At 52.3% G+C, this 19990-nt stretch overlaps 1 protein-coding gene across 1 annotated transcript in view; it reads left to right on the forward strand.

The window, feature by feature from the left end:
* nme7 (NME/NM23 family member 7) overlaps positions 1-19990 on the forward strand; it is a 26224-nt gene continuing 6234 nt past the window's right edge. Inside the window, exons 1-8 of the mRNA XM_056415374.1 lie at positions 1-85; positions 2413-2514; positions 2633-2799; positions 2906-3016; positions 4167-4214; positions 10225-10432; positions 10513-10618; positions 12229-12342. Of these exons, the coding sequence (XP_056271349.1) occupies positions 83-85; positions 2413-2514; positions 2633-2799; positions 2906-3016; positions 4167-4214; positions 10225-10432; positions 10513-10618; positions 12229-12342 (859 nt within the window). The 5' untranslated portion in view covers positions 1-82. The remainder of the gene's footprint in view (positions 86-2412; positions 2515-2632; positions 2800-2905; positions 3017-4166; positions 4215-10224; positions 10433-10512; positions 10619-12228; positions 12343-19990) is intronic.

Below are 19990 nucleotides of genomic sequence, written 5' to 3' on the forward strand. Positions count from 1 at the left end.
ACCTCGGTTTGTCACAGTTACCATAACAACAACGATAACGGCTGAAAACTATCGGGAGATTGTGCTTGTCGAATCTTCAGAAATGGTGAGTTCATATTTCATCAACAACAACAAACAACAACAACAAAGTGACGTGTGACGTGAACCTTCAGACGGCTTGTTGAGCTAATGTCCAGCAGCTAGCAGCTAATGCTAACAGCTAGCAGCACACGTGACACATTAACCAACAGCTTTTATTTGTGTAATATAATAACGTGTAACTGAAATCCGGTTATAGAGCCCCATTAAATCACGGCCAACGGTTAACTAACTGGTTAACTAACTGGTTAACTAGCGACAGAGGGCACTGACTAGCCCAAAGCTAAAGCTAACGCTCGTAGCGTAGCTAACCCTCTACGTCCCAAACTGAACCTTAAATCCGCCTTAAGTCAAAATAACGAGTTGTTAACATTTAGTCTGGTTAATAAAGTGTCTGTCTGCCTGTCTGTCTGTCTGTCTGAACAGAACCAATGCCTTTAAACATGTCCGTTAAACAGTCTGGAGAAAAGTAACGCACAATGACGGGAGGGGGACGTGAGAGAAACTTACGTAACTGACGTAACTTACGTAGAATAGTTTCCTTTCCTACAGCACATCCCTTCTTTTCTTTTTTAATGACATTATCTTGTTGTTGTTGTTGTTGTTGTTGATCACATTTCTATACATATACACTACCGTTCAAAAGTTTGGGATCACTTAGAAATGTCTTTATTTTTCAAAGAAAAGCATTGTTTTTTTCAATGAAGATAACATTAAATCAATCATAAATACCCTCTCTACATTGTTAATGTGGTAAATGACTATTCTAGGTGGAAACTTCTGGTTTCTAATGAAATATCTCCAGAGGTGTATAGAGGCCCATTTCCAGCCACTATCACTCCAGTGTTCTAATGGTACATTGTGTTATCGCCTTAGAAGACTAATGGATGATTAGAAAACCCTTGTGCAATTATGTTAGCACAGCTGAAAACTGTTTTGCTGATGAGAGAAGCTATAAAACTGGCCTTCCTTTGAGCTAGTTGATTATCTGGAGCATCACATTTGTGGGTTCGATAAGACTCTCAAAATGGCCAGAAAAAAAGAACTTTCCTGTGAAACTCGCCAGTCTATTCTTGTTCTTAGAAATGAAGGCTATTCCATGCGAGAAATTGCAAAGAAAGTGAAAATGTCCTCCAGCGGTGTGTACTACTCCCTTCAGAGAACAGCACAAACGGGCTCTAACCAGAGCAGAAAGAGACGTGGGAGGCCCCGGTGCACAACTCAGCAAGAAGACAAGTACATTAGAGTCTCTAGTTTGAGAAACAGACGCCTCACAGGTCCTCAACTGGCAGCTTCTTTAAATGGTACCCAAAACGCCGGTGTCAGCGTGGACAGTGAAGAGGCGACTCGGATGCTGGCCTTCTAGGCAGAGTGGCAAAGAAAAAGCCATATCTGAGACTGGCCAATCAAAAGAAAAGATTGGTATGGGCAAAAGAACACAGGCATTGGACAGAGGAAGATTGGAAAAAGGTGTTCTGGACAGATGAATCCAAGTTTGAGGTGTTTGGATCACACAGAAGAACATTTGTGAGGCATAGAACAGGTGAAAAGATGCTGGAAGAGTGCCTGACACCATCTGTCAAGCATGGTGGAGGTCATGTGATGGTCTGGGGCTGCTTTGGTGCTGGGAAAGTGGGAGATTTGTACCAGGTAAAAGGATTTTAAATAAGGAAGGCTATCACTCCATTTTGCAATGCCATGCCATACCCTGTGGGCAGCGCTTGATTGGAGCCAATGTCCTCCTCCAACAGGACAATGACCCAAAGCACACCTCCACATTGTGAAGAACTATTGAGGGAAGAAGCAGGCAGCTTGCTGTCTGTAATGGAGTGGCCAGTCACCAGATCTCAACCATTGAGCTGTTGTGGGAGCAGCTTGACCGTATGGTCCTCAAGAAGTGCCCATCAAGCCAATCCAACTGGTGGAGGTGCTTCAGGAAGCGTGGGGTGACATTTCAACAGATTACCTCAACTAATTAACAGCTAGAATGCCAAAGGTCTGCAATGCTGTCATTGCTGCAAAAGGAGCATTCTTTGACAAAAGCAAAGTTTGAAGAAAAAAATTAATACTTCAAATACAAATCATTATTTCTAACCTTGTCAATGTCTTGACTATATTTTCTATACATTTTGCAACTCATTTGATAAATAAAAGTGTGAGTTTTCATGGAAAACACGAAATTGTCTGGGTGATCCCAAACTTTTGAACGGTAGTGTATATATATATTATATGTATATGTGTACTAGATATATATATATATATTTGTGTATATATATATATGTATATATATATATATACATATATATATAGTACACACTGTACCTGCCTCCACAGGAGGACCGCTACGCCTTCCTAGCCGAGTGGTACGACCCGACCGCCTCCCTCCTGCGGCGCTACCAGCTGTTCTTCTTCCCCAGAGACGGCTCGGTGGAGATGGTGAGCTGCAGCTGGACCTGAGACCAGCTGGAACTGAGACCAGTTCTTATTAGTACAGACAGCGTGTGCTGGTCGTGTTTAACAAGGAACACAACAAAGACTGTGTTGCTGTCCTCAGTTTGACGTTAAGAACCAGAGGATCTTCCTGAGGAGGACTCGGTACGAAGACCTGAACCAGGAGGACTTGTTCGTGGGGAACCGAGTCAACGTGTTCTCAAGACAGCTCCACCTGGTGGACTACGGAGACCAGTACACCGCCAACCAGCTGGGCAGCCGGAAGGAGCGGTACGATGATTATAACTATTATTACCCTGAGCCTCAGCTCCTACAGAGGGTTGTTATGGCGATGACCTCGCAGCTCATGCTTGCCGTGGCGTCATGTGACCCGTAGAACTCTGGCGCTGATCAAACCCGACATGGTGAACAGAGTGGGCGACGTGCTGGAGAGGATCTGCTCCTCCAAGCTGCTGGTCACCAACGCCAAGATGACCACGCTGTCCTGGTGAGGGCTCGTTTTAGCTATGATGTCATGTGTCATGATGTCATGTGTCATGATGTCATGTCATGATGTCATGTGTCATGATGTCATGATGTCATGTGTCATGATGTCATGTGTCATGTCATGATGTCATGTCGTGATGTCATGATGTTATGTCATGATGTCATGTGTCATGATGTCATGATGTCATGTCATGATGTCATGATGTCATGTCATGATGTCATGTGTCATGATGTCATGTCATGATGTCATGTGTCATGATGTCATGATGTCATGATGTCATGTCATGATGTCATGTGTCATGATGTCATGTCATGATGTCATGTGTCATGATGTCATGATGTCATGTGATGTCGTCGCGATGTCATGTGTCATGATGTCGATGTCATGATGTCATGTCATGATGTCATATGTCATGATGTCGTAATATGATGTCATGATGTCATGTCGTGATGTCATGATGTCATGTCATGATGTCATGTGTCATGATGTCATGTCATGATGTCATGTGTCATGATGTCATGTCGTGATGTCATGTCATGATGTCATGTGTCATGATGTCATGATGTCATATGTCATGTCATGTGTCATGATGTCATGTGTCATGATGTCATGTGTCATGATGTCATGATGTCATGATGTCATGATGTCATGTCGTGATGTCATGTGTCATGATATGATGTCATGTGTCATGATGTCATGTGTCATGATGTCATGTGTCATGATGTCATATGTCATGATGTCATGTGTCATGATGTCGTGTGTCATGTCATGATGTCATGTGTCATGATGTCATGATGTCATGTCATGATGTCATGTGTCATGTCATGATGTCATGTGTCATGATGTCATGTCATGATGTCATGATGTCATGTGTCATGATGTCATGATGTCATGATGTCATGTGTCATGATGTCATGTCTGTCATGTCATGATGTCATGTCATGATGTCATGTGTCATGATGTCATGTCGTGATGTCATGTGTTATTTGTCATGATGTCGTGTGTCATGTCATGATGTTGTGTGTCATCTCATGATGTCATGTGTCATGATGTCATGTGTCATGTGTCATGATGTCATGTGTCATGTGTCATGATGTCGTGTCATTATGTCTGGATACCAGTGACTCCTTCTGCTTCTTCCTCCCGGCAGGAAGCAGGCGGCCGACTTCTACGTGGAGCATCAGTCCAAACCATCAAGGTGTCCACAGGTGACAGGTGTTCATGAGGCTGATGACACCTAGTGTTCATCTGGTCACATGACACCTAGTGTTCATCTGGTCACATGACACCTAGTGTTCATCTGGTCACATGACACCTAGTGTTCATCTAGTCACATGACACCTAGTGTTCATCTGGTCACATGACACCTAGTGTTCATCTGGTCACATGACACCTAGTGTTCATCTGGTCACATGACACCTAGTGTTCATCTAGTCACATGACATCTATTGTTCATCTGGTCACATGACACCTAGTGTTCATCTGGTCACATGACATCTATTGTTCATCTGGTCACATGACACCTAGTGTTCATCTGGTCACATGACATCTATTGTTCATCTGGTCACATGACATCTATTGTTCATCTGGTCACATGACATCTATTGTTCATCTGGTCACATGACATCTATTGTTCATCTGGTCACATGACATCTATTGTTCATCTAGTCACATGACATCTATTGTTCATCTGGTCACATGACATCTATTGTTCATCTGGTCACATGACATCTATTGTTCATCTGGTCACATGACATCTATTGTTCATCTGGTCACATGACATCTATTGTTCATCTGGTCACATGACACCTAGTGTTCATCTGGTCACATGACATCTATTGTTCATCTGGTCACATGACATCTATTGTTCATCTGGTCACATGACATCTATTGTTCATCTGGTCACATGACATCTATTGTTCATCTAGTCACATGACATCTATTGTTCATCTGGTCACATGACATCTATTGTTCATCTAGTCACATGACATCTATTGTTCATCTGGTCACATGACATCTATTGTTCATCTGGTCACATGACATCTATTGTTCATCTGGTCACATGACATCTATTGTTCATCTGGTCACATGACATCTATTGTTCATCTGGTCACATGACATCTATTGTTCATCTGGTCACATGACATCTATTGTTCATCTGGTCACATGACATCTATTGTTCATCTGGTCACATGACATCTATTGTTCATCTGGTCACATGACATCTATTGTTCATCTGGTCACATGACATCTATTGTTCATCTGGTCACATGACATCTATTGTTCATCTGGTCACATGACATCTATTGTTCATCTAGTCACATGACATCTATTGTTCATCTGGTCACATGACATCTATTGTTCATCTAGTCACATGACATCTATTGTTCATCTGGTCACATGACATCTATTGTTCATCTGGTCACATGACATCTATTGTTCATCTAGTCACATGACATCTATTGTTCATCTGGTCACATGACATCTATTGTTCATCTGGTCACATGACATCTATTGTTCATCTGGTCACATGACATCTATTGTTCATCTGGTCACATGACATCTATTGTTCATCTGGTCACATGACATCTATTGTTCATCTGGTCACATGACATCTATTGTTCATCTGGTCACATGACATCTATTGTTCATCTGGTCACATGACATCTATTGTTCATCTGGTCACATGACATCTATTGTTCATCTGGTCACATGACATCTATTGTTCACCTGGTCACATGACATCTATTGTTCATCTGGTCACATGACATCTATTGTTCATCTGGTCACATGACATCTATTGTTCATCTGGTCACATGACATCTATTGTTCACCTGGTCACATGACATCTATTGTTCATCTGGTCACATGACATCTATTGTTCATCTGGTCACATGACATCTATTGTTCATCTGGTCACATGACATCTATTGTTCATCTGGTCACATGACATCTATTGTTCATCTGGTCACATGACATCTATTGTTCATCTGGTCACATGACATCTATTGTTCATCTGGTCACATGACATCTATTGTTCATCTGGTCACATGACATCTATTGTTCATCTGGTCACATGACATCTATTGTTCATCTGGTCACATGACATCTATTGTTCATCTGGTCACATGACATCTATTGTTCATCTGGTCACATGACATCTATTGTTCATCTGGTCACATGACATCTATTGTTCATCTGGTCACATGACATCTATTGTTCATCTGGTCACATGACATCTATTGTTCATCTGGTCACATGACATCTATTGTTCATCTGGTCACATGACATCTATTGTTCATCTGGTCACATGACATCTATTGTTCATCTGGTCACATGACATCTATTGTTCATCTGGTCACATTACATCTATTGATCATCTGGTCACATGACATCTATTGTTCATCTGGTCACATGACATCTATTGTTCATCTGGTCACATGACATCTATTGTTCATCTGGTCACATGACATCTATTGTTCATCTAGTCACATGACATCTATTGTTCATCTGGTCACATGACATCTATTGTTCATCTGGTCACATGACATCTATTCTTCCTGATAGAGGATCCTTCCTCGTTTCTCTCTGAGCTTTCTGCCCTTTTCTCCTCTTGTTTTTCCTGACCGATGTGAGGTCAAAGGTCAGAGGAGGTTGTATGTGTCCAGAGTGTAAAGCCCTCTGAGGGTTCAGCTCCTCTCAGCTTCACGTCCACTCAGTGGAGGACTGACCTCCTGACCTTCTGACCTCCTGACCTTCTGTCCCCCTGACCTCCTGTCCCTCTGACCTTCTGTCCTCCTGACTTCCTGACCTTCTGTCCTCCTGTCCCTCTGACCTTCTGTCCTCCTGTCCCCCTGACCTTCTGTCCTCCTGTCCCCCTGACCTCCTGTCCCTCTGACCTTCTGTCCTCCTGTCCCCTGACCTTCTGTCCTCCTGTCCCCCTGACCTCCTGTCCCTCTGACCTTCTGTCCTCCTGTCCCCTGACCTTCTGTCCTCCTGTCCTTCTGACCTCCTGTCCCTCTGACCTCCTGTCCTCCTGACCTCCTGTCCCTCTGACCTTCTGACCTCCTGTCCCTCTGACCTTCTGTCCTTCTGACCTTCTGTCCCTCTGACCTTCTGTCCCTCTGACCTTCTGTCCTCCTGACCTTCTGACCTTCTGTCCTCCTGACCTCCTGTCCCTCTGACCTTCTGTCCCTCTGACCTTCTGTCCTCCTGTCCCCCTGACCTCCTGTCCCTCTGACCTTCTGTCCTCCTGACCTTCTGTCCTTCTGACCTTCTGTCCTCATGACCTTCTGACCTTCTGTCCTCCTGACCTCCTGTCCCCCTGACCTTCTGTCCTTCTGACCTCCTGTCCCTCTGACCTTCTGTCCTCCTGACCTTCTGACCTCCTGTCCCTCTGACCTTCTGTCCTCCTGACTGTCCTCCTGACCTCCTGTCCTCCTGACCTTCTGTCCTTCTGACCTCCTGTCCCTCTGACCTTCTGTCCTCCTGACCTTCTGTCCTCCTGTCCCTCTGACCTTCTGTCCTCCTGATCTCCTGTCCCTCTGACCTTCTGTCCTCCTGTCCCTCTGACCTTCTGTCCCTCTGACCTTCTGTCCTCCTGACCTTCTGACCTCCTGTCCCTCTGTCCTCCTGACCTCCTGACCTTCTGTCCCTCTGACCTTCTGTCCCTCTGACCTTCTGTCCTCATGACCTCCTGACCTTCTGTCCCCCTGACCTCCTGTCCCCCTGACCTTCTGACCTCCTGACCTCCTGTCCCTCTGACCTTCTGTCCTCATGACCTCCTGACCTTCTGTCCCCCTGACCTTCTGACCTCCTGTCCCCCTGACCTTCTGTCCCCCTGACCTTCTGTCCTCCTGACCTTCTGACCTCCTGTCCCTCTGACATGCTGTCCTCCTGACCTGTCCCTCTGACCTTCTGTCCTCCTGACCTCCTGTCCTCCTGACCTTCTGTCCTCCTGACCTTCTGTCCCCCTGACCTCCTGTCCCCCTGACCTCCTGTCCCCCTGACCTTCTGTCCTCCTGACCTTCTGTCCTCCTGACCTTCTGTCCTCCTGACCTCCTGTCCCTCTGACATGCTGTCCTCCTGACCTCCTGTACCTCTGACCTTCTGTCCTCCTGACCTTCTGTCCTCCTGACCTCCTGTCCCTCTGACATGCTGTCCTCCTGACCTCCTGTACCTCTGACCTTCTGTCCTCCTGTCCTTGGTCCTCCTGACCTCCTGTCCCTCTGACATGCTGTCCTCCTGACCTCATGTTCCTCTGACCTTCTGTCCTCCTGACCTTCTGACCTTCTGACCTCCTGTCCCTCTGACCTTCTGTCCCTCTGACCTTCTGTCCTCCTGACCTGTCCCTCTGACCTTCTGTCCTCCTGACCTTCTGTCCTCCTGACCTCCTGTCCCTCTGACATGCTGTCCTCCTGACCTCCTGTACCTCTGACCTTCTGTCCTCCTGACCTTCTGTCCTCCTGACCTCCTGTCCCTCTGACATGCTGTCCTCCTGACCTTCTGTCCTCCTGACCTCCTGTCCCTCTGACCTTCTGACCTCCTGTCCCTCTGACCTTCTGTCCCTCTGACCTTCTGTCCTCCTGACCTTCTGACCTCCTGTCCCTCTGACCTTCTGTCCCTCTGACCTTCTGTCTTCCTGACCTTCTGTCTTCCTGACCTTCTGTCCTCCTGACCTCCTGTCCCTCTGACATGCTGTCCTCCTGACCTCTGTCCTCCTGTCCTGACATGCTGTCCTCCTGACCTTCTGTCCTCCTGACCTCCTGTCCCTCTGACATGCTGTCCTCCTGACCTCCTGTACCTCTGACCTTCTGTCCTCCTGACCTTCTGTCCTCCTGACCTCCTGTCCCTCTGACATGCTGTCCTCCTGACCTCCTGTACCTCTGACCTTCTGTCCTCCTGACCTTCTGTCCTCCTGACCTCCTGTCCCTCTGACATGCTGTCCTCCTGACCTCCTGTACCTCTGACCTTCTGTCCTCCTGACCTTCGGTCCTCCTGACCTCCTGTCCCTCTGACATGCTGTCCTCCTGACCTCATGTTCCTCTGACCTTCTGTCCTCCTGACCTTCTGACCTTCTGTCCTCCTGACCTTCTGACCTCCTGTCCCTCTGACCTTCTGTCCCTCTGACCTTCTGTCCTCCTGACCTGTCCCTCTGACCTTCTGTCCTCCTGACCTTCTGTCCTCCTGACCTCCTGTCCCTCTGACATGCTGTCCTCCTGACCTCCTGTACCTCTGACCTTCTGTCCTCCTGACCTTCTGTCCTCCTGACCTCCTGTCCCTCTGACATGCTGTCCTCCTGACCTTCTGTCCTCCTGACCTCCTGTCCCTCTGACCTTCTGACCTCCTGTCCCTCTGACCTTCTGTCCCTCTGACCTTCTGTCCTCCTGACCTTCTGTCCTCCTGACCTTCTGACCTCCTGTCCCTCTGACCTTCTGTCCCTCTGACCTTCTGTCCTCCTGACCTTCTGTCCTCCTGACCTCCTGTCCCTCTGACATGCTGTCCTCCTGACCTCCTGTACCTCTGACCTTCTGTCCTCCTGACCTCCTGTCCCTCTGACATGCTGTCCTCCTGACCTTCTGTCCTCCTGACCTCCTGTCCCTCTGACATGCTGTCCTCCTGACCTCCTGTACCTCTGACCTTCTGTCCTCCTGACCTTCTGTCCTCCTGACCTTCTGTCCTCCTGACCTCCTGTCCCTCTGACATGCTGTCCTCCTGACCTCCTGTACCTCTGACCTTCTGTCCTCCTGACCTTCTGTCCTCCTGACCTCCTGTCCCTCTGACATGCTGTCCTCCTGACCTCCTGTACCTCTGACCTTCTGTCCTCCTGACCTCCTGTCCCTCTGACATGCTGTCCTCCTGACCTTCTGTCCTCCTGACCTCCTGTCCCTCTGACATGCTGTCCTCCTGTCCTCCTGACCTCATGTCCCTCTGACCTTCTGTCCTTCTGTCCTCCTGACCTTCTGACCTTCTGACCTCCTGTCCTTCTGACCTCCTGACCTCCTGTCCCTCTGACATGCTGTCCTCCTGACCTCCTGTCCCTCTGACATGCTGTCCTCCTGTCCTCCTGACCTCCTGTCCCTCTGACCTTCTGTCCTCCTGACCTTCTGTCCTCCTGACCTTCTGACCTTCTGTCCTCCTGACCTTCTGACCTCCTGTCCTTCTGACCTCCTGACCTCCTGTCCCTCTGACCTGCTGTCCTCCTGCAGCAACCTGGTGCAGTTTGCGTCCTCGGGCCCCGTGGTGGCCCTGGAGCTGATGGGGGACGAGGCCGTGTCGGTCTGGAGGACGCTCCTGGGCCCGGCCGACTCCTCGGCGGCGAGGAAGGAGGCGCCGCTGAGCGTCCGCGCCCAGTTCGGAACCGACAGCCTGAAGAACGTGGGCCACGGCTCGGAGTCGCTGGCCGCGGCCGCCAGAGTGAGAACCGCACGCCTCTGTTCTGGTTCTGGTTCTGGTTCTCTCACGAGACCTTGTTCGGATTCTGTTTGTCCCACCAGGAGCTGGAGTTCTTCTTCCCGTCCACCGCCGGCCACGGCCCGGCCAACACGGCCGTGTACGGAGACTGCACCTGCTGCATCATCAAGCCCCACGCCCTGGCAGAAGGTACTGTGAGCTGAGGGTTCTATAGTGGACCTCAGTGGACCTCTGAGGTCCTCAGTGGACCTCTGAGGACCTCAGTGGACCTCAGGTTCTCAGTGGACCTCTGAGGTCCTCAGTGGACCTCTGAGGACGTGTTGTCCTCTGTGTTAGTCCAAGTCCACTCTCTCTGCTGGACCAGCTTCCTTGCTGAGCTCTCTGCAGCGTGCTGTGGCGCCGGCTGCTGGCTGAGTTCCCGTGGCTCATGTTCGGCCTCGTTGGGGCGGGTTCCTGAGCCTACAAGTCCCAGCATGCATTGCAAACCACACACGTAACACAGCTAAAAGGCCGCTCTCACGGCAGGACTACTTTGGACCCGTCAAAATAAGAGTCCTTTCTACTGCACTGGTGGGATCCAGCACCCTGCCGCTCCCCCATGGGACCCGGCCCGGTCCTGCCGGTCCTGCTGAGACCCGTCTGAGGCTCCGGCGTGAGAACGCTGAGCCTCTTGGTTTGGCTGCAGGCTGCATGAGTAACTGCATGTTGACACGTTACCAACGCGGTGAAACCAGCTGCAGCAGACGGTTACATGACTGCTTCCCAATGGCTCTCAACATGGAGACTCGTGAGCTGGCGGGTCACAGCTAACGGGCTAACGGAGCTAACGGGCTTCACTTCTAAAAACACTATTCACACATCTGAGGATTTGAGGGAACCAGAGTTTAAAGACTTGAGGAAGTGTTGAAACGAGTTTCTAACATGTAATACTTCACACGTCCACACAGTGTTGACCTGAGGAGAGGAGTGATGTCATCAGGGAGGCGGAGCTATAACATGGACGAGGTCACAGAGAGGACTGTCTCTGTCTGTGTGTGTGTCTGTGTGTGTGTCTGTGTGTGTGTGTGTGTGTGTCTCTGTGTGTGTGTGTCTGTGTGTGTGTCTGTGTGTGTGTGTGTGTGTGTGTGTCTCTGTGTGTGTGTCTGTGTGTGTGTGTGTGTCTGTGTGTGTGTGTCTGTGTGTGTGTGTCTGTCTGTGTGAGTGTGTGTGAGTGTGTGTGTCTGTGCTCCCAAAAGCAACTGGTGCTGTTGCTAGGAGACCCCGTTCACGGTGCCTGGCAGCAGAAGCTCCTCTGTTCCAGTGTTATCAGACACGACTCATCATCAGGGCTGTGATTGGCTGCTGCAGCACATACACACACACACACGCACACACACACACACATAAACACACACACTGACACACACAGACACACATAGACACGCACACACACAAACACACTGACACACACACAATGACACACACACACAGAGACACACACACACAGACACACACAGACACACCCAGTCTGGTGGCTGTGACCAAACGGTTCTGACATATTGATCAGAGCAGCTGATGAGAACAACAAGCTGAGCTCCTCTTCATGCTCCTCCTCATCATCTTATTCCTCCTCCTCCTCCTCCTCGTCTGTCTGCAGTGTCTGACCTTCACAGGTCAGCAGCCTCTTCACAGTAGCGTCTCGCTGTGTGAAGACGAGACCATCCGTCACCCGGAGGGCGCAGCAGCACGATGATGATGAAGATGATGATGTCATACAGATGGAAACAAATGAAGAAGAGTGTCTTGTTTGTGTTTCACAGGTCTGAGCGGCAAGATCCTGAACTCCATCTCAGAGGCCGGCTTCCACATCTCAGCGCTCCAGATGGTGAGACAGAGTCTACAGAGCCCCCCAGAGACCCCCAGAGTCTACAGAGCCCCCCAGAGACCCCCAGAGTCTACAGAGACCCCCAGAGACCCCCAGAGTCTACAGAGACCCCCAGAGTCTACAGAGACCCCCAGAGACCCCCAGAGTCTACAGAGACCCCCAAAGTCTACAGAGACCCCCAGAGACCCCAGAGGTCTGCAGAGACCCCCAGAGTCTACAGAGACCCCCAGAGTCTACAGAGACCCCCAGAGTCTACAGAGACCCCCAGAGTCTACAGAGACCCCCAGAGTCTACAGAGACCCCCAGAGACCCCCAGTCTACAGAGACCCCAGAGACCCCCAGAGTCTACAGAGACCCCCAGGTCTACAGAGACCCCCAGAGACCCCAGAGTCTACAGAGACCCCAGAGTCTACAGAGACCCCAGAGACCCCCAGGTCTGCAGAGACCCCAGAGTCTACAGAGACCCCCAGAGACCCCCAGAGTCTACAGAGACCCCCAGAGTCTACAGAGACCCCCAGAGTCTACAGAGTGCCCCAGAGACCCCCAGAGTCTACAGAGACCCCAGAGTCTACAGAGACCCCCAGAGTCTACAGAGTCCCCCAGAGACCCCCAGAGTCTACAGAGCCCCTCAGAGACCCCCAGAGTCTACAGAGCCCCTCAGAGACCCCCAGAGTCTACAGAGCCCCCCAGAGACCCCAGAGTCTACAGAGCCCCCATAGACCCCCAGAGTCCCCAGAGACCCCAGAGTCTACAGAGACCCCAGAGTCTACAGAGACGAGACCCCAGAGTCTACAGAGACCCCCAGAGACCCCCAGATTCTACAGAGTCCCCCAGAGACCCCCAGAGTCTACAGAGCCCCTCAGAGCCCCCCAGAGTCTACAGAGCCCCCCAGAGTCTACAGAGCCCCCCAGAGTCTACAGACCCCAGAGACCCCAGAGTCTACAGAGACCCCAGAGTCTACAGAGACCCCCAAGTCTACAGAGACCCCAGAGTCTACAGAGACCCCAGAGACCCCAGAGTCTACAGAGACCCCAGAGTCCCCAGAGTCCCCAGAGACCCCCAGAGTCTACAGAGACCCCCAGAGCCCCTCAGAGACCCCCAGAGGCCCACCAAAGCCCCCCAGAGACCCCCAGAGTCTACAGAGACCCCAAAGCCCCCCAGAGACCCCCAGAGTCTACAGAGACCCCCAGAGTCCCCCAGAGTCTACAGAGACCCCCAGAGTCTACATGGCCCCCCAGAGTCTACAGAGACCCCAAGTGTCCCCCCCTCTGTCCCTGGTGACCTCTGTCTCTGGTGACCTGTGACCTCTGTCCCCAGACCTTGTCTGTCTGGTGTTCCTGTGGACCTCTGTCTCCTGTGGTGACCCTGTCCCGTGGTTCTGTTCCTGTGTGTTCCTGTGGTTCTGGTGACCTGTGGTTCCCGTGTGTTCCTGTGGTTCCCGTGTGTTCCTGTGGTTCCTGTGTCCGTGGTTCCTGCCTGGTTCCGTGTTCCCGTGGTTCCTGTCCCTGTGTTCCTGTGGTTCCTGTGGTGTTCCTGTGGTTTCCTGTGGTTCCTGTGGTTCCTGGTGTTCCTGTGGTCCCTGTGTGTTCCTGTGTTCCTGTGGTTCCCGTGTGTTCCTGTGGTTCCCGTGTGTTCCCGTGTGTTCCTGTGGTTCCCTGTGTTCCTGTGGTTCCCTGTGGTTCTGTGGTGTTCCTGTGGTTCCTGTGTGTGTTCCTGTGGTTCCCTGTTCCCGTGTGTTCCTGTGGTTCCCGTGTGTTCCTGTGGTCCCCGTGTGTTCCTGTGGTTCCTGTGGTTCCTGTGTGTTCCTGTGGTTCCCGTGTGTTCCTGTGGTTCCTGTGGTTCCCCGTGTGTTCCTGTGGTTCCCGTGTGTTCCTGTGGTTCCTGTGTGTTCCTAGGTTCCTGTGGTGTCCTGTGGTTCCCCGTGTGTTCCTGTGGTTCCCCGTGTGTTCCTGTGGTTCCCCGTGTGTTCCTGTGGTTCCCCGTGTGTTCCCGTGTGTTCCTGTGGTTCCCTGTGTGTTCCTGTGGTTCCCCGTGTGTTCCTGTGGTTCCCGTGTGTTCCTGTGGTTCCCGTGTGTTCCTGTGGTTCCCGTGTGTTCCTGTGGTTCCTGTGTTCCTGTGGTTCCTGTGGTCTCCTGTGTTCCCTGTGGTTTCCTGTGTTCCTGTGTGGTTTCCTGTGTGGTGTGGTTCCTGTGGTTCCTGTGTTCCTGTGGTTCCCCGTGTGTTCCTGTGGTTCCCGTGGTTCCTGTGGTGTTCCTGTGTGGTTCCCCGTGTGTTCCTGTGGTTCCCGTGTGTTCCTGTGGTTCCCGTGTGTTCCTGTGGTTCCCCTGTGGTTCCTGTGGTTCCCGTGTGTTCCTGTGGTTCCCGTGTGTTCCTGTGGTCCCCGTGTGTTCCTGTGGTTCCCTGTGTTCCTGTGGTTCCTGTGTGTTCCTGTGGTTCCCGTGTGTTCCTGTGGTTCCTGTGGTTCCCCGTGTGTTCCTGTGGTTCCCGTGTGTTCCTGTGGTTCCCGTGTTCCTGTGGTTCCTGTGTGTTCCTGTGGTTCCCCGTGTTCCCTGTGTTCCTGTGGTTCCCCTGTGTTCCTGTGGTCCCCGTGTTCCTGTGGTTCCTGTGTTCCTTTGGTTCCCCCTGTGTTCCTGTGGTCCCCGTGTGTTCCTGTGGTTCCCGTGTGTTCCTGTGGTTCCTGTGTGTTCCTGTGGTTCCCGTGTGTTCCTGTGGTTCCCCGTGTGTTCCTGTGGTTCCCCGTGTGTTCCTGTGGTTCCTGTGTGTTCCTGTGGTTCCCGTGTGTTCCTGTGGTTCCCTGTGTTCCTGTGGTTCCCCGTGTGTTCCTGTGGTTCCCGTGTGTTCCTGTGGTTCCCGTGTGTTCCTATGTTCCTGTGGTCCCCGTGTGTTCCTGTGTTCCTGTGGTCCCTGTGTGTTCCTGTGGTTCCCCGTGTGTTCCTGTGGTTCCCGTGTGTTCCTGTGGTTCCCCGTGTGTTCCTGTGTTCCTGTGGTTCCTGTGGTTCCTGTGGTTCCGTGTGTTCCTGTGGTTCCCCGTGTCTGTGGTTCCTGTGGTTCCCTGTGTTCCTGTGGTTCCGTGTGTTCCTGTGGTTCCTGTGGTTCCCCTGTGTTCCTGTGGTTCCCCGTGTGTTCCTGTGGTTCCTGTGGTTCCCGTGTGTTCCTGTGGTTCCCGTGTGTTCCTGTGGTTCCCGTGTGTTCCTGTGTGTTCCTGTGGTTCCCGTGTGTTCCTGTGGTTCCCGTGTGTTCCTGTGGTTCCCCGTGTGTTCCTGTGGTTCCCGTGTGTTCCTGTGGTTCCCTGTGTGTTCCTGTGTTCCTGTGGTTCCCGTGTGTTCCTGTGGTTCCTGTGGTTCCCCTGTGTTCCCGTGTGTTCCTGTGGTTCCCGTGTGTTCCTGTGGTTCCCCTGTGGTTCCTGTGGTTCCCGTGTGTTCCTGTGGTTCCCCGTGTGTTCCTGTGGTTCCCGTGTGTTCCTGTGGTTCCCTGTGTGTTCCTGTGTTCCTGTGGTTCCCGTGTGTTCCTGTGGTTCCCCGTGTGTTCCTGTGGTTCCCGTGTGTTCCTGTGGTTCCTGTGGTTCCCCGTGTGTTCCTGTGGTCCCTGTGTGTTCCTGTGGTTCCCGTGTGTTCCTGTGGTTCCTGTGGTTCCTGTGGTTCCTGTGGTTCCCCATGTGTTCCTGTGGTTCCTGTGTGTTCCTGTGGTTCCCGTGTGTTCCTGTGGTTCCTGTGGTTCCCCGTGTGTTCCTGTGTTCCTTTGGTTCCCCATGTGTTCCTGTGGTCCCCGTGTGTTCCTGTGGTTCCTGTGGTTTCCTGTGGTTCCTGTGGTCTGTGTTCCTGTGTGTTCCTGTGGTTCCCCGTGTGTTCCTGTGTGGTTCCTGTGGTTTCCTGTGTTCCTGTGGTTCCCTGTGGTTCCTGTGGTCCCCGTGTGTTCCTGTGGTTCCTGTGGTTCCCTGTGTGTTCCTGTGGTTCCCGTGTGTTCCTGTGGTTCCCGTGTGTTCCTGTGGTTCCCGTGTGTTCCTGTGGTTCCCTGTGTTCCTGTGTGTTCCTGTGGTTCCCCGTGTGTTCCTGTGGTTCCCGTGTGTTCCTGTGGTTCCTGTGGTTCCCCGTGTGTTCCTGTGGTTCCTGTGGTTTCCTGTGGTTCCCGTGTGTTCCTGTGGTTCCCCATGTGTTCCTGTGGTTCCCCGTGTGTTCCTGTGGTTCCCTGTGGTTCCTGTGTTCCTGTGGTTCCCTGTGTGTTCCTGTGGTTCCCGTGTGTTCCTGTGGTTCCCCGTGTGTTCCTGTGGTTCCCCGTGTGTTCCTGTGGTTCCCGTGTGTTCCTGTGTTCCTGTGGTCCCCGTGTGTTCCTGTGGTTCCCTGTGTGTTCCTGTGTTCCTGTGGTCCCCGTGTGTTCCTGTGTTCCCGTGTGTTCCTGTGGTCCCCGTGTGTTCCTGTGGTTCCAGTGTGTTCCTGTGGTTCCCGTGTGTTCCTGTGGTTCCCGTGTGTTCCTGTGGTTCCTGTGTGTTCCTGTGTGGTTGCTCTCTGTTCCTGTGGTTCCCCGTGTGTTCCTGTGGTTCCTGTGTTCCTGTGGTGTTCCTGTGGTTCCCGTGTGTTCCTGTGGTTCCTGTGGTTCCTGTGTTCCTGTGTTCCCGTGGTGTTCCTGTGTGGTTCCGTGTGTTCCTGTGGTTCCTGTGGTTCCCTGTGTGTTCCTGTGGTTCTGGTTCCTGTGGTTCCCCGGTGTTCCTGTGGTTCCTGTTCCTGTGGTTCCCCATGTGTTCCTGTGGTTCCTCTGTGTTCCTGTGGTTCCCCGTGTGTTCCTGTGTTCCTGTGGTTCCTGTGGTTCCTGTGGTTCCTGTGTTCCTGTGGTTCCCCGTCCTGTGGTTCCCGTGTGTTCCTGTGGTTCCCGTGTGTTCCTGTGGTTCCCGTGTGTTCCTGTGGTTCCTGTGGTTCCCGTGTGTTCCTGTGGTTCCCGTGTGTTCCTGTGGTTCCCGTGTGTTCCTGTGGTTCCTGTGGTTCCTGTGTGTTCCTGTGGTTCCTGTGGTTCCCGTGTGTTCCTGTGGTTCCCGTGTGTTCCTGTGGTTCCTGTGGTTCCCGTGTGTTCCTGTGGTTCCCGTGTGTTCCTGTGGTTCCTGTGGTTCCTGTGGTTCCCGTGTGTTCCTGTGGTTCCCGTCTGTTCCTGTGGTTCCCGTGGTTCCCGTGGTGTTCCTGTGGTTCCTGTGTTCCTGTGGTTCCTGTGGTTTCCCCCTGTGTTCCTGTGGTTCCTGTGGTGTTCCTGTGGTTCCTGTGTTCCTGTGGTTCCTGTGGTTCCCGTGTGTTCCTGTGGTTCCCCGTGTGTTCCTGTGGTTCCCGTGTGTTCCTGTGGTTCCTGTGGTTCCCGTGTGTTCCTGTGGTTCCCCGTGTGTTCCTGTGGTTCCCGTGTGTTCCTGTGGTTCCCCGTGTGTTCCTGTGGTTCCTGTGGTTCCCGTGTGTTCCTGTGGTTCCCCGTGTGTTCCTGTGGTTCCCGTGTGTTCCTGTGGTTCCCCTGTGTTCCTGTGGTTCCCGTGTGTTCCTGTGGTTCCCGTGTGTTCCTGTGGTTCCCGTGTGTTCCTGTGGTTCCCGTGTGTTCCTGTGGTTCCCCGTGTGTTCCTGTGGTTCCTGTGGTTCCCCGTGTGTTCCTGTGGTTCCCGTGTGTTCCTGTGGTTCCTGTGGTTCCCCGTGTGTTCCTGTGGTTCCCCGTGTGTTCCTGTGGTGTTCCTGTGGTTCCCGTGTGTTCCTGTGGTTCCCCGTGTGTTCCTGTGGTTCCCGTGTGTTCCTGTGGTTCCCCGTGTGTTCCTGTGGTTCCTGTGGTTCCCGTGTGTTCCTGTGGTTCCTGTGGTTCCCCGTGTGTTCCTGTGGTTCCCGTGTGTTCCTGTGGTTCCCGTGTGTTCCTGTGGTTCCTGTGGTTCCCCATGTGTTCCTGTGGTTCCCGTGTGTTCCTGTGGTTCCCCGTGTGTTCCTGTGGTTCCTGTGGTTCCTGTGGTTCCTGTGGTTCCTGTGTTCCTGTGTTCCTGTGGTTCCCCGTGTGTTCCTGTGGTTCCTGTGGTTCCTGTGTTCCTGTGGTTCCCGTGTGTTCCTGTGGTTCCTGTGTTCCTGTGGTTCCCCGTGTGTTCCTGTGGTTCCCCGTGTGTTCCTGTGGTTCCCGTGTGTTCCTGTGGTTCCCCGTGTGTTCCTGTGGTTCCTGTGGTTCCCCGTGTGTTCCTGTGGTTCCCCATGTGTTCCTGTGGTCCCCGTGTGTTCCTGTGGTCCCTGTGTGTTCCTGTGGTTCCCCGTGTGTTCCTGTGGTTCCCGTGTGTTCCTGTGGTTCCTGTGGTTCCCGTGTGTTCCTGTGGTTCCCGTGTGTTCCTGTGGTTCCCGTGTGTTCCTGTGGTTCCCGTGTGTTCCTGTGGTTCCCCGTGTGTTCCTGTGGTTCCCCGTGTGTTCCTGTGTTCCTGTGGTTCCCCGTGTGTTCCTGTGGTTCCCGTGTGTTCCTGTGGTTCCCGTGTGTTCCTGTGGTTCCCTGTGTGTTCCTGTGGTTCCCCGTGTGTTCCTGTGGTTCCCGTGTGTTCCTGTGGTTCCTGTGGTTCCCCGTGTGTTCCTGTGGTTCCCCGTGTGTTCCTGTGTTCCTGTGGTTCCCGTGTGTTCCTGTGGTTCCCGTGTGTTCCTGTGGTTCCCCTGTGTTCCCGTGTGTTCCCGTGTGTTCCTGTGGTTCCCGTGTGTTCCTGTGGTTCCTGTGGTTCCCGTGTGTTCCTGTGGTTCCCGTGTGTTCCTGTGGTTCCCCGTGTGTTCCTGTGGTTCCCGTGTGTTCCTGTGGTTCCCCGTGTGTTCCTGTGGTTCCCCGTGTGTTCCTGTGGTTCCTGTGTTCCTGTGGTTCCCGTGTGTTCCTGTGGTTCCCGTGTGTTCCTGTGGTCCCCGTGTGTTCCTGTGTTCCTGTGGTTCCCCATGTGTTCCTGTGGTTCCCCGTGTGTTCCTGTGGTTCCCCGTGTGTTCCTGTGGTTCCTTTGGTTCCCCATGTGTTCCTGTGTTCCTTTGGTTCCCGTGTTCCTGTGGTTCCCCGTGTCTGTGGTTCCTGTGTTCCTGTGGTTCCTGTGTTCCTGTGTTCCTGTGTTCCTGTGGTTCCTGTGTTCCTGTGGTCCTCTGTGTTCCTGTGGTCCCTGTGTGTTCCTGTGGTTCCCGTGTGTTCCTGTGGTTCCTGTGTTCCTGTGTTCCTGTGGTTCCTTGTGTTCCCCTGTGTTCCTGTGGTTCCTGTGGTTCCTGTGGTTCCTTGTTCTGTGTTCCTGTGTTCCTGTGTTCCTGTGGTTCCTGTGTTCCTGTGGTTTCCTGTGTCCCTGTGTTCCTGTGGTTCCGTGTGTTCCTGTGGTTCCCGTGTGTTCCTGTGGTTCCTGTGGTTCCCCGTGTGTTCCTGTGGTTCCCGTGTGTTCCTGTGGTTCCCCGTGTGTTCCTGTGGTTCCTGTGGTTCCCGTGTGTTCCTGTGGTTCCTGTGGTTCCCGTGTGTTCCTGTGGTTCCCCGTGTGTTCCTGTGGTTCCCGTGTGTTCCTGTGGTTCCTGTGTTCCTGTGTGTTCCTGTGGTTCCCGTGTGTTCCTGTGGTTCCTGTGTTCCTGTGGTTCCCCGTGTGTTCCTGTGGTTCCCCGTGTGTTCCTGTGTGTTCCTGTGGTTCCCCGTGTGTTCCTGTGGTTCCCGTGTGTTCCTGTGGTTCCCGTGTGTTCCTGTGGTTCCCCGTGTGTTCCTGTGTTCCTGTGGTT

Source organism: Pseudoliparis swirei, chromosome 5, assembly GCF_029220125.1.
Source record: "Pseudoliparis swirei isolate HS2019 ecotype Mariana Trench chromosome 5, NWPU_hadal_v1, whole genome shotgun sequence".
Lineage (NCBI taxonomy): Eukaryota > Metazoa > Chordata > Actinopteri > Perciformes > Liparidae > Pseudoliparis > Pseudoliparis swirei.